This window comes from Meles meles, chromosome 6, assembly GCF_922984935.1.
Source record: "Meles meles chromosome 6, mMelMel3.1 paternal haplotype, whole genome shotgun sequence".
Taxonomy (NCBI): domain Eukaryota; kingdom Metazoa; phylum Chordata; class Mammalia; order Carnivora; family Mustelidae; genus Meles; species Meles meles.
Window position 1 is genome coordinate 65,735,974 of NC_060071.1, and position 14,374 is coordinate 65,750,347.

The 14,374-nt window shown below is 36.6% G+C and overlaps 1 protein-coding gene across 4 annotated transcripts in view; it reads right to left on the reverse strand.

The window, feature by feature from the left end:
- TMEM87A (transmembrane protein 87A) overlaps positions 1-14,374 on the reverse strand; it is a 44,327-nt gene that overhangs the window by 5,785 nt on the left and 24,168 nt on the right. For 2 of the 4 annotated variants that reach the window (XM_046007550.1, XM_046007548.1), the window contains exons 9-16: positions 13,546-13,729; positions 12,425-12,524; positions 10,078-10,171; positions 8,339-8,407; positions 6,503-6,611; positions 5,484-5,542; positions 4,608-4,711; positions 339-412 (exon numbers count right to left, since the gene is read on the reverse strand). In XM_046007550.1, coding sequence (XP_045863506.1) covers positions 339-412; positions 4,608-4,711; positions 5,484-5,542; positions 6,503-6,611; positions 8,339-8,407; positions 10,078-10,171; positions 12,425-12,524; positions 13,546-13,729 — 793 coding nt within the window. Of the gene's footprint in view, positions 1-338; positions 413-4,607; positions 4,712-5,483; positions 5,543-6,502; positions 6,612-8,338; positions 8,408-9,041; positions 9,114-10,077; positions 10,172-12,424; positions 12,525-13,545; positions 13,730-14,374 lie in introns of all 4 variants that reach the window. The other 2 variants (XM_046007549.1, XM_046007547.1) reach the window with 1 other exon arrangement.

Consider the following 14,374-nt stretch of genomic DNA (forward strand, 5'->3'; position numbering starts at 1 on the left):
TAAGTTTACTCAAACTGAATTATGCAACAATGTTTCTCCATCTTTATGCTAGGAAGTTCAAAACCAGATTTTCAGCTCCTCCATTAAGCAAACTGGACATTTAATGCGCAACTGTTTAGTGAATTTACCACAGCTTCACCTGAAAATTTATACCCTTATTTTTGCTGTCCCCTAATTCACCACAGGCCAAACTGAGACAGAAGTGTAAAACAGGTGTAAAATAATAAACTATATCCAAGTATCCTGATTTGGATACTCACGAACCATTATACTTGCTCTACTCTATTTCTAAAAACGAAAAAATAATATTTAAAGCACAAATAAAATTTTATCACTACCAAAGCTTTCTTTTAGCATAGGTTCTTTTTGTTCATCCTCTTCCTCTTCCTCAGACAACGGTGAAAAGGCAAACCTGACCAAACAAAGATAGAACAGAAGGAAAAAACTTAGAAAACTACAAAAAATGGTCCACTAACTAGATTTTACAGGTTTTACTACTGAAACTGCAATGAGTCATTCATAAAATTATTTCAGTGAAAACGAAGGAACTCTTCCCCCTTCAGAAAGCTCTTGATTGCCTATACGAGCAAGAGAAGACAGAATCACACTGATGAGTGCAGGCTCAGCCACGTAATACTTATGACTTGATACAAGTTACTTATTCTCTGTGCCTCAGTATTCTCATCTGAAAATGGAGATAATGAAACATCACTCACAGAGGTGTTCTGAAAAAAGTAAACATTTCAAAAAATGCTTAGAATAATACCTCACACATAGTAAGCATTTATAAGCATATATAATCAAACAGAGGGAAGTAAATTCTCATGTGCTTTAAAATCTCAGCCTTTGAATCTGGGGTTAAGAGAAAGAAGACCTGACCTTATATGTACCAGGTGATTTAAAAATCTGTTTCCCAGTGGGGAGCTGAGAAGATGAAGGCCTCATCTTACCTTTCCAACTTTGAACAGATTCAGCAAAGCAGCTGCCAGACAGACAATTCTGTTTTTTGTTAATTTTTATTTATTTGAGAGAGAGAAAGCAAGCAGGGGGAGGGGTAGAGGGAGAGAATCTTTCAAGCAGACTCCCCGCTAAGCATGGAGCCCAACATGGGGCTCAATCCCATGGTCCTGAGATCACAACCTAAGCCAAAACCAAGAGTCAGGAAACACAGTTGACAGCCACCCAGGTGCCCCTAGATAGGTAATTCTTACAAAGCGTTAGCTTTGAACTCACTCTGTACTTATTGTTGCCTATTATTTTCATTCTACCTTGTTTGTAAAACTCCCTTTCATGAATTTTAAAAAAACAACAACAAAAAAAAACCACCACTTTAAAAGTTAGGAATATGGCACCTGGGTGGCTCAGTTGGTTAAACACCTGTCTTTGGCTCAGGTCATCCCAGGATCCTGTGATCAAGTCCCACATCAGGCGCCTTATCCCTCTGCCTGGTGCTCCCCCTTGCTGCTTGTGCTCACTCTCTTGCAAATAAATAAATAAAATCTTTAAAAAAGAAAAAAAAAGGCTAGGAATCATAGGGAACACACCCATAACCTACTAAAGAGTAACTAGCAAAAATTAACAGTAGATGCCAAAGCTAATGATACTTAAGAAGCACTTAAAGTCAGAATAAGATAAGGAGGCCCATTCTTAATGCCTCGATTCGATATTATACAGGAGAGCCTAGTCAACATAAGAAACTTCTGCTTCTCCCTCTGCCTGCCAACCTCCCCCACCTCCCCCTCGCTTGTGGTCGCACTCTCTCACGCTTTCTCACTGACAAATAAATAAAATCTTAAAAGAAAAAAAAAAAAAAGAGGGGCGCTTGGATGGCTCAGCAGGTTAAAGCCTCTGCCTTCGGCTCGGGTTGTGATCCTAGGGTCCTGGGATTGAGCCCCACATCAGGCTCTCTGCTCAGCCGGGAGCCTGCTTCCTCCTCGCTCTCTGTCTGCCTCTCTGCCTACTTGTCTGTCAAATAAATAAATAAAATCTTTTAAAAAAAAGAGAGAGAGAGAGAACTGAGAAAACAATGTAGGAGGGTTGATGGGTATGATAAATATATAAAAATCAATAGCATTCAAAGGGTCCTGGCTGACTCAGCCTGTAGACCATGTGACTCTTGATCTCAGGGTCATGAGTTCAAACCCTAATCAGGTATGGAAGCTACTTAAAATTAAAAAAAAAAAAAATTCAATAACATTCCTACATTTTTGCCAAAGCCACATGTATTATTTTAAAAGGGTGTATCCAGGGATGCCTGAGTGGCTCAACTGGTTAGGCACCTGCCTTCGGCTCAGGTCATGATCCTAGGGTCCTGGGATGAAGTCCCGCACCTGGCTCCTTGCTCCTCTGCTTCTTCCTCTGCCTCCTCTACCTGCTCTGCCTGCCACTCTCCCTGCCTTGTGCTCTCTGACAAATAAATAAAATCTTAAAAAAAAGAAAAAAAAAGGGCAGGGGGGTGTGGTTTGCATCCATAAGAGCCATAACATTTTTTAAATATTTCAATAAAAGGGGGCGCCTGGGTGGCTCAGTGGGTTAAGCCTCTGCCTTCAGCTCAGGTCATGATCCCAGGGTCTGGGATCGAGCCCCGCATCGGGCTCTCTGCTCCACAGGGAGCCTGCTTCCTCCTCTCTCTCTGCCTGCCTCTCTGCCTACATCTGCCTACTTGTGATTTCTCTATCAAATAAATAAAAAATCTTTTAAAAAAATATTTCAATAAAAGTTATGACTAAAGCACGGGACTAAAATTGGTAGAGCAGTAACATATTCAAGGATGAAAAAATATATATAATTTCCCTAATTAACCTATTAAATTCCAATTAAAATCAATAAAGGTTTTCCTAGAATTAAACAAACAAGTTAAACATTCATTAAAGAGCAAAGACCCAGTAACAAATAGATTTTTTTTTTTTTAAAGAAGACAAAGGGGAGGGCACATACCAAGACATAACAGTAAACTAAGGTAAGACAGTGTACTACTGATGCAGGATCAGAGGGATAGAAAAAAATCAGAGAACCCAGAGTCAAACAATTCTTGATGAATGAAAGTTCAACTGTGAAATTTTGAAAAAAATTATAGTATAATTTCAGAATTCACCTCAAGCCAAGAAAGTTTCTTAAACAAGACACAAAATACACAATACATGAAGGAAAAAAAACCCGACAAATTTGATTCCATACTTCCAAGATTTTCTATGGCCAAGAATACCATTAAAATGTTCAAAAACAATCAACTAAAAGAAAATATCTGGAATGCTTAGAACAAAATATTAGTAACTAAAATATATAAGGAATTCCTACAAATCACTACAAATTGATCAATAAGCTGATAAAAAAAATTCAAAATATAAAAAGCTGACAGGTGAACTAAATGATCATAAGCACATAAAAGCCATAAAAAGTAATTCAGCCTTAAATGTAACATTTTAAAAATAACAGTGAATATTCTTATCTGCCATATCTGCAAAAACTGAATAATGGGAATACAGGAGGAAGAGGAGAGAGCTCCTCTCATACAATTGTCGGTACATATACAATTTGTTTCAGATTTTATTTAAAGCACTCTGACTTTAATACTTTGAAAATTACAAATGTGCATACCCTTCACCCCAACAGTCCCAAGCCTACTCTATTTTTTAATTTTTTTTTAAAAGAACACAAAAGACTAGGTATACTAAAAAGACACGCTAAGGGTGCCTGAGTGGCTCAGTCATTAGGCATCTGCCCTCGGCTCAGGTCATGATCCTGGGGTCCTGGGATCGAGCCCCGCATGGGGCTCCCTGTTCCGCAGTAACCCTTCTTCTCCCTCTCCCACTCCCCCGCTTGTGTTCCCTCTCTCGTTGTCTCTCTGTAAAATAAATAAATAATATCTTTAAAAAAAATAAAAAATGAATAAAAAGAGAGGCTATTTTCATGTGGTAAAAAGATATTACTTATTTTCTAAGTCTTTTATTGGTATGTCTGATTATAAAATTAGCCACTCAGTTATGCCGCCTCATCCTTTTCCTTCTTTAGTGATATGGTTGGATAATATAAGCTCTTAACTGTCTAAACACAAAAGGGAGGGCATGCCAAAGACATGGATATACACAGAAGAAAGACAATTCCTAAATAATTGAGAATTGCCAATAACTTAACAAAGCAAATTCACATATAAATTTTTAATTCCAAAGTCTGTCATATAAGTATTCATTTTACCCTACTGTTACAAAGTGAGCTGGGTTACTGGCTATAAAAATTATTCTTTCCTTCCTGAGGCTAGACAGGTGAGACTTTCATTACAAGTATCACTATCTATCTACTTTTCTTATTTACTCATCTATTATCAGATGTCAGAATTGAAAAATACCTCATATGAATTGGTTCAATTCCCTCCCATTATATGAAGAGGAAACTAGGGCCCAGGGAAGTGGAAAGAGGCACCATGACAAAAATCATAATGCAAATAGGAGAGCTGGGCAGGAACCCAGGAACCCGTTCACTGGATTCCAGACCCAGTAAATACTCTTTATACTTTGACAAGGCCCTGACACTGTAACCCATTCAATCACCCCTAAATAGATGACAAGGCCATTCAGTGATTAGCAATATAAATAAGAAGTGTCAAGAACCTCTGGTTATTCGCAGATGGTCGCCAGAGAACCATGATGACGAAGAGGATCATAGAGAACAGCAACCGCCAGATGGCATCATCCACCCAAAGCTCCCGCCAATCCTACCAGAAGGGGGAGAAGGACATTTTTATACATAATCTTAACTCTTCACAAAGCCCTTGGCATAGAAAAAGAATCGGTTATTTATTCATTCAACTTACATTTACTAGGAGCCTGCTATGTGCTAGGCAGTGTGCTAAGTGCTGGGAATAAAAAATGAACGAACAGTTTCTTCCCTGGTAGTGTTTAATTGTTGTTCAAGAAAAGGCACCAACTGAATGGAGCACTTCATTAAGACTTCATTATAGCTCGGAGAATCTTTAGGGAAAGGTTTTTACACAAGGTAAGAGAAATAACATTATAGTTGTTGTTTTTTTTTAAGAGTTTCATTTTTGTTTATTTATTTTTAACAGCTTAGCTCTAGCTTCCTAAGAAATGTTACTGGCCAGTCTCTCTGCTCAACTCTTAAGAACATGGCTTCTGCTCAGATTAGCATTATTCATACACACTTAACATTTAGGACTCTGGATTTCTTGTTAATAATTTTCAGTTAAGGCCAAGACTGGGTTATGAAAACTGTGATATCATTTATAATGTTCTCTTCCTCTACTGGGATACAGAGTCAGTCCTTTCTCCCAAAAAAAATCACAAAACAAACCTACCATACCAAGCACTGTGATCATACAAAATATTTTTAGGAGGAGGAAAGCATTCTAACCCTCAGAGTGGAGACCTAGCCCTAATCTCTTAAAAGGTGTGACCCTTACCACCATCATTAACACCACTGTGTATTTTTTAAAACACTATTCATAAATGCATGTGTTTAAAACTCACCGACTGACAAGTCACTATCCTGAACTTCATGGTTGTCCAGATGATAAACACAATAGATGCTAACAGGAAATTAAAAACCTGGTCAGAATATGAATGTTAGTTTTTACCCTCAAACGTTCTCTGACTCTCATCAAGTGGAATCCCACACATCCCTAACCCCCAATATATCACAATCATTTTCTCTCACTTATTGTAACACATTTATTCAACACAAATTTACTTAACAACTGCTATAAGCAAAGTGTACAATGTGTACCCTTGTCAACCCTTTCTATACTTATAGTTTTACTTATCATCTCACTACTTTAGCAACCCTCAGAAGTGGGAAAGAAGGTATGAGAAACATGGCTTTTTCCAGCATTATCAATAATATGATTGTTTTCCTTTTCCTCTTTAGTGTAACATTAATTTTTCTTTGCCTGATCAGATGGGAAAAGGTTGATAAAATGACTGTAAGACAAATAGAGTTATTGGTTCCAATCATAGGCCACACCTCTCTATTCCTGTACACAAGTCAAAAAAGGCAGGCAAATTACCCTTATGTGGGCTATAGTCTATCCTAATGTATGTGCACAACGTATATGTTATGCATGTTTAATGACATACGTAAAGGCAATGCAATAGCAAATTACACTGACCTAAAATCTATATAAAATTTTTTATTTCAATAAAACCAAATAAGCAAATATTAATGTCTTCTAAAAGAAATCTAAATGCTATATGACACTAATGCTAATTTGCCTCAAAAAAAGAAGAAAGTCTAGAAAAAGAATGGAGACAGGAGAGGGATAATTAAAATTATATGTAATTGATTTTCAGCTATTAAAATAAGCGGTTGTCAAACTTTTTAGAACCAAAGACCCCTTCGAGAATGTGACAAAAGTGAAAGACCCCTTCCCTAAGTGAAACACATAAAACTTTCTATGTAATTTTAGAAAGCCCATCCATGGCCTCTCAGGTTAAGAATCTTAGTTCTAAAGGAAATGCATTTAAATAGCAGGAAGCAAGTCCCGACTTACCTGCCACTGCCAAGATAAGCGTGTTGGTAAAATGTCGGTACAAAGAGAGTTTTACAATGTTCCTCCGAAGTTTTAACAGCTTCATTGTTTGAGTCAAGCTAATAAATATGTGTTTGCAGGTCAAGGAAATCAACATTCAGAAAAAAACAGTAAGCTAGTAAATTAACCCTTACATTTCTTTAAGGATCTGGGGTCATACTGACAGAGCCATGGATGCCAGGCCTTACAGCTCTTACTCTCAACTTTATAAACACTCCAAGCCCACCATTAGTTAGAAATTGTTCATTTTCAATGACACTTAAAGAGAAGACAGAACCAGGATAAAAAGAGAATGCCAAAGATAAGAAAAAAGAAGAGAAGAAAAATATAAAGGAGAAATAAAGGTAGTAAACTTTCTAGAGAAACAAAGAAAAAGAAGTAAATGGAAGAAAAATGAAATAAAAATGAGTAAGAGGCAAAGCAACAGGAGTTATCATCATCTCCTTTCTTTCTGTGAGGTAATAGTGTCCAGTCTAGAGTCTTACATTCATGCCGACAACCTCCCAGAGTTCTACACTCAGTTCCCTTGTGTCATGCTAAGCAACCTGCCATCATGAACTATACTGAATTACCGTAAGATTACAAATGGCTGAGAACCACAGCAAGGCTCAAAAGCAACAACTCTCTACTTTCAAGTCATTATCTCAAGTATAAGTTGCTGCACAAAGATAGGGGAGAGCTGATGACTACTATACGCAATTATCTGCTCTTATGTTCAACTTTCAAAATGAGGAGAAGATATGAAAGCAAGTGAGCTGAAGCTCACACCTGCCTTTCAACAGAGCTCTCGCAGCTACCTAATCACTGGGTCATCTTCTTGTATGGACTAGTCCCTCTCCTCATTCCTCTCAATATGCATAGTAGAGGTTCACAAAGATACTGACCTAGAAAAGCTTTGGCCATTTGGATGCAGGACATTTCAATTTCAAATATTTTTTGATAATGAAAATCCCCTCAAATCCACAAAATTAGAATTTTATTTATACTCAGCCTTTCATAATAGTCACAGTCCATCAGGACAACAATATTGAACAACTGTACATAGGACCAAATGACATTAAAAAAACAAAATAAATTTTTAAAAATCCCCAAAAGATAAAACTCCAAAAACCTGAATCCTTCATCCAACAGGATGTCCCTAATAAACAAATCCCTAATAAAAAATGTTTATTCTTGAAAAGCAGGAAGAAAAAATTATTCAAATAGAAGCTTGTTTGTTACCTGCTGGTTGACTTTTCCTGTAAATGAAGCAAGATTTATTTCAAAGAGTGACATCTTCAAATAATCCCAAGTCAGCTTTTGAATGAGGGTATAAAACACTTACTATGTAAGGGTAAAATCTGCTAAATCTACTTAGAATTTTAAGAGAGTCAAACAACCTCATACAGTTCCTGAAACCATATTTTAAAAATCAAAATATTTACATAATTTTCAAAGCATTTACTAATTGCCAAGGCTGAAAGAAAGAGCAGGACCACAGCAGCTAGTGATTCTAACACAAAGTGACATACACAAGTAAATCCAAAATCGAAGTGAAATGCTCATTTAAAGAAAAGGCCAAAAGCTTTTTATCTTGTTCTCAGGCTGCAGTCACCAACTCTTGATGAAATTTTTTAAAATTAAAAACAAAATAACTGCTTACCTGAGCCCCCAGGTTGTTAGACTGAAAATACCCTATTCCCCAAAGTAAGGAGTAATCAACGAAACTGGAAAAAACCATTTGCAGAAAGATCAATGGAAACCCAACTCCGAGGGGAGAAAATGGACCGCCATCAAACAAGCCAATGAGAAGGATATCCACCAGCACAGGGCAGTGTCTAGGAAAGCCAAGGGGATAAAGGCCAAGGAAGCAAGATCAGTCTGGGCCTGCAGACAAAGAAAAAAAGGTGGTGAAAAAAAGATGTCTAAAGAGCACAGCAAAGAAACCAGAAAATGACTCTGCATTTACATAATCATCTAGAATGATTTGCATTCGAACTGAAAGAAAATAAGGAATAATACTTTGTACCTATATCATTCTTCCTTTCTGACAAATAATCACACAGAATACACAGCTATAAGCATTTCATACAAACTGTTGATCACAATCTCAATACAATAAAACGCGCTACTAACTAATACTAGGCAACCACCATAGAGCTCCTAGCATGCTAAGTAAGGTTCATGTTAAGAAGTGACCACACTGAAAAGCTTTGGTGTTACAAGTCCCCATCCCATCATATCATCTTCTATCACTGTGATTTTTGGCTACAAGTCTAAAAAGACCCTTCTCATATTTCAAAGTACTGCAGCCTTACTACATAGTTATAATTTCCAGAACTGTAATCCAATATAATTTTACAAATAAGAGCACACCCCAAAATAAGATGTAAGGCAAATATCTGTCCCCAAAACTATGCCGCTTGTTTCATGAGTTTATATTACATATATATAATATATATATAGGTGCTACTTATATAATCTTGATTACCCAAACATCAGGGCATTACTGAAAGGATATCCATAAAATAATACAGGCATCAATTGCTGAGAGGGCCAGGTTTACTATCAGAGCCAATGAGTAAGAAAAATACTAAAGCAGCAGAAAGAAAATGAAATTGACAGAGGGTTAGAGTTGCTAAAAGTTGAAGGAAATTACATATAGGACAGTGTGATCTGAAAAACAGTATGTATCCATAAAATGTTTTATTTAAGGCGCAATTTATTACAAAACTTACTGAGCTCAGTAAGTCAAGTTTACAGCATTTACCACCTTGAATCTAATGGGTTATTGCTGAGAGTGATTTTTAAATAAATAACTACTGGAATGACCAGTAGTCATTAATCCAGCTGGAATGACCATTCATTCCAGCTCTGACAAAATTTATCATTTATATTTAGTGCTTTGGTTTCCCTCCCTGACAAAGGGCAAGTTTTTATAATTCTCAAGAATAAAATGAAACAATTAGTTGCATTTTAGAAAAGCCTTTGAAACTCAAGTACTAATTAAGAAAAGAGCACTATCACTTTAAAACAAAAAATAGAGGGTGCCTGGAGGGGCGGTCAGCTAAGCATCTGACTCTTGGTTTGGACTCAGATCCTCTTCTCAGCATCATGAGATGGAGCCCCTCATCAGGCTCCAAGCTTGCTGGAGTCTGCATGGGATTCTCTCTCCCTCTTCCTCTGCCCCTCCCCAACAAGCATGCACACATGCTATCTCTCTCAAATAAATAAATCTTTTTAAAAAGTATATTATTAAGCAAGATTATAATCTTTGCCACTTATACAAGAATGAGAGCACACTGTCTGGGAGGAGGAAATGGTAAGTAGCAATTTGTGGACAGGTGGGAAAGCATTCATTCCTGGTCACTTATTAAGCTTATAAAGTTCTAATAGATTAAAAAGAAAATTCAAATTATATATACATTTTGAAAATCAGAGTTACAAATGATTTAGAAGAAATAGTAAAGAAGTCCACAGACTTCCAATTCACCCTCTCAAGACAAAAACAATGTTATCTGAACTGATCATAAATACTTAGATTAAGCAGTACTTACTCCAGTAACTCTGAGGACCCCTTCCATGCCAGAGAACAAAAGATAGAGGGCTCCTGCTACCACAACTTTGTGAAGAGTGACTCCAAGGCGAGGCCTAAACAGGAAGGAAAGAAAGAGCTAAGCATCAATGCCACAAACTCCAAAATAAGTTAACAGAAATTCATTCAATTAAAATACAGGTCAATAACTTAACAGAGGTAAGTCAGACATACTTGATCCACATAAGAAAAAAAAACTCAGAAGAAAATATGGTCTCAAATCAAGTTACTAACTACTAGAACTTTAGATCTGGTCCCTAGTTACTGTATCAAAAAACAAAAACAAAAACAAAACCCTCTTTTTATTATAGAGACTTCTGAAACATTTAACAGTATAATGAACCCTTCTATGTCCAACATCCAGTCCCAATAACCACTAAGTTATAGTCAATTGTGCCTCATGCAAACCCCATCCACTTCCTATCCTCCCATATTATCTTCAAGGAAATCCTAGATAGTGTATTTTTTTTTTGATAGTGTATTTTTAATCTGTATATATTTCAGCATGTGTTTTTAACCAATAAGGACTTTTTAAATACATAAACACAATACCATTATCAAATCTAAAAGTTTTGATATAAGCAAATATCCTATTGCAACCCATTAGATAAACAGTACATTTGTAAGCTCAGAATCCAACAAAATATGAAGTCTTTCAAGCAGCTTCTACTTCCAGATGCCATTCAATCAGAATCTGCATTCTGATTGATAACAAGATCTCCAAAGTGATTCATTACTGCACTGTAAGTTTGAGATGCACTGCCTTAAATCATGTCTACCTAAGTCTAAGTAATATTTGTCCTTGTATTTTTTTGTTATATGCTAGCAAAGGTCCATATGGGCAAGGATTTTTCTCCCCACTGGTGTATTTTTGAAACCTAGGCCCTGGGCATATAGGAGGCTCTCAAATATTTGTTAAATGAATTAAATAATTTATGAAACCCACCCCATTTCCCTAACCCCACTGAAAACAAAACTCCTTTCAGTGAATAAGTTTAAAAAGTTAAAACCCATTTCTTCCATCCCACTTAAAGCAAGAATCCTTGAAATAACTCTCTATATCCAGCTAGTTCCAATTTCTCTGCTCCTATTCTCTCTTGAACTCACTCCAGTGAAGCCTTTATCCTAGCACTTCCCTAAACCATCTTATTAAGGTCACTTTTATCTTCCATGTAGTTCAACCCAATGGTCCTCATTTAACCCTCCTGACACAATCACTCCCTCCGTGAAACTCCTCTCACCACAACGGACCTTCTCAAATTCCTCTAATTCTGTTTCACCTCACTGAATTCTAAATAACTGAAAATGTTCAATGGCTCCATCCTTTGATCTCTTGTCTATATACACTTACTTCCTCAGTGATGGCATTCCATTCTCATGGCTTTAGGTAAACATATATATCCTGATGACTCCCAAATTCATATCTCTTCCCCACTCTCTCTTCTTTATTTCCCCATTTGGTTATCTAACTGAACTCCTAATTTTGCCTCTACTCCAAACTTATTTCACCTAAGATTCTCCTTAACTTATAAATTCCATCCTTTCATTGCTCAGACCAAAATAATTGGCATCATCCTTGATTCCTCTTCTTGTTCACATCACACAGTTGATCTATCAGAAAATTCCATTGGCTCTACCTTCAAAATATATACAGAATCTGACCACATCTTAGCATCTCTTCCTCTAGGTATACATATGGTCCCCACACCTCCTTCAGATCTCTGTAAATGTCACTAAGTGAAGCCTTCCTTGGCAACCCTATTTACAACTACAAGCTTCACTTCTTGCCTAGCACTCACTACACCCTTCCCCTGCTTTATCTGCTCCATAGCACTTACCACTGACATATTAGATATTAACTTCCTTATCTGTATCTTTATTCCCTCCCTCCACAAATGTAAACTCCAAGTCTTTTGTTTACTTGCTGTGTCCTCAGCACCTAGAATAATATCTAGTATACAGAAGGCACTCAATAAAATTTTTGAAAAATAAATTATTTTCAGACTTTTTTCAGACTGAGTGACATTCTCATAAAAAATTGATTTCAAAAACATTTTGGAAGATTAAAAGTCACTCTAAGTTCACCCTAAAAATTTGATGTTTTAACATCATTCACTACATTGCTGATTTTCCTACAAATGCTCGAGTTCTCAGAAGTGAAACGAAACACTTAACATTTTTTAGATACCTATCTTATTGCAAACTATTTCTTATATCAATTCTTTCAGAATTACAACAGGAACCTACAATACTGTTTCAATTTAATCACTGTTTTAATATGTCCTTCCATATAAAAAGTCCATACTTACTTAACTATGCCATACCCCAAGCTGACTATAATGACGAGGGTTCGAGCCAGCGAGCGTTTAACTGCTGAAAGCAGCTCTGCAAGGATCAGGGCACCTTGGACTATGAGAAAGAAAGAAAGAAAGAAAGAGTGCTATAATCTAGGTTTGGGAAAAGGCGTGAACCTTTTATTCTAGAACCAGAATGTGGATCTAGATAACAAATGCTCTTCAGAATAAGCATTGGGATTAGTCCTGAGCAAAGTAAATACCTCTCCTGCAATTCTTCTAAGTAAGTACACAAGCTGATTTCACTTACCTTGCTCTTGTGAACAGCAGTCTGGGTGTGCTTGAATCACCTTTCTTCCTAACCCCACTTCACTAAAACCTCAGCAGAATACCTCACCTACATGGACAGTTTATAACACCTACAGAACTTTTCTCCCATTTTTAAAAACTGGGGAATAGAAAAAATACATATACACTGAAAAGCACAAAACAAAAACACACACACAGTTTTCAAATTATTTTCACATCTACTACTTTCAAGCCTTTTCAAATATAGGGAAAGCTCTAATTAGTAATCTTACAACAATCATCATTCATAATCAAATGGTCTGATGAGATAGAACCAAACCTATCACAAAAAACTTCGGCAAAATAATTCGTCATTAGCTGTTTACTTCAGTGAACCATAAACACCCTCCTATTTTCTTGGTATTACTGTGCTTAACCAATTCTTAGAGGTACTTCTCCCTCATATTTTAAAATCTCTGAAATCAAAGTAGGTCAATGGCATCTTACTATTAAGTTGGCAGTATTTATTTCTCTCCTTAGATGTATAATATAACAATGGTACCTTAAAAATCAACGGCAATTGAGATGAAGCGATGGTGATAATCTTATCCAAAAATGGCCACTGCTGCTGTAACTTGTGTGAATCTACTTCAGCACAATTCACTCTTAAATCACTGAACCCGTAAGTTATGAGATTAAAAACAAGTTACAATCATAGTGATTATGCTTAAGTTATTCTAATAATTAAGAAACTGAAAAGTTAAACCCACTTATCGACTGCTGACATGAGGAAAACTCACGTCTTACCTGCCACTCACAAGACAGGCAAACACTCTTTGGTTACATACCTGATTCGCCTTTATACCGGATGTTCTGAAATTCTGCATAGAAAACAGCTTTCTCGAGCATTCCCAGGAAGATGACAGCACCAATCCAAAACTGGATTCTCAGGAGATCTCTCCAATAGCAGGCAGACCAAGCCAGCCACAGAACACCAAACAGGACATATACAATACACATCACCATGAAAAACTGTCATCCAAATGGGTAAGAAATAAAAAGGAGGATTAGGGCCAAGAGCCAATTTAGAATACACTGTCCTAAACTATATAAAAAATATATATATTCTACCTCCTACTTTAAGAGTAATTATTTCATTTCTCTGAAGTTCAATACTAACACAAAAAAATTATCTCCTCTTGCACAGAGACAAACTACTTAAGGACCTATCATCAAGAGTAACCGTTCTTCTGCATTTAAAGTGTCTTTTCAGCTCACAATCTAAAAGTACGTAAATGAAGAGAACACTAAAGAGGAAAGACATGGCAGGGTGAAGATACATCTAAAGGCAATGAAACACAATGTGGGAAAACTATGAAAGGGGAAAGAAGAAATGAACAAAGGAAATCTGAAAACAGTGAGGCTATTCCAATAGACACAAACACACATGATGAAGTGTCATCATTTAGTTACTTTAAATGCAATCAGAAACTACAGGAAGGCAAGAAGTGCCCCACTTTGAATTCCAGACAAAATATGAGATCTGAAATTATCTTTGAGGTACTTGGCAGTTCTGAAATTCCACAAGTCATCAACTCTTCATTCTATAGATGAGAGAAGGCAGAGTGATCTACTGACACTCTCAAGGTCATATTTTAGTAAGAAGTACAAAACTAC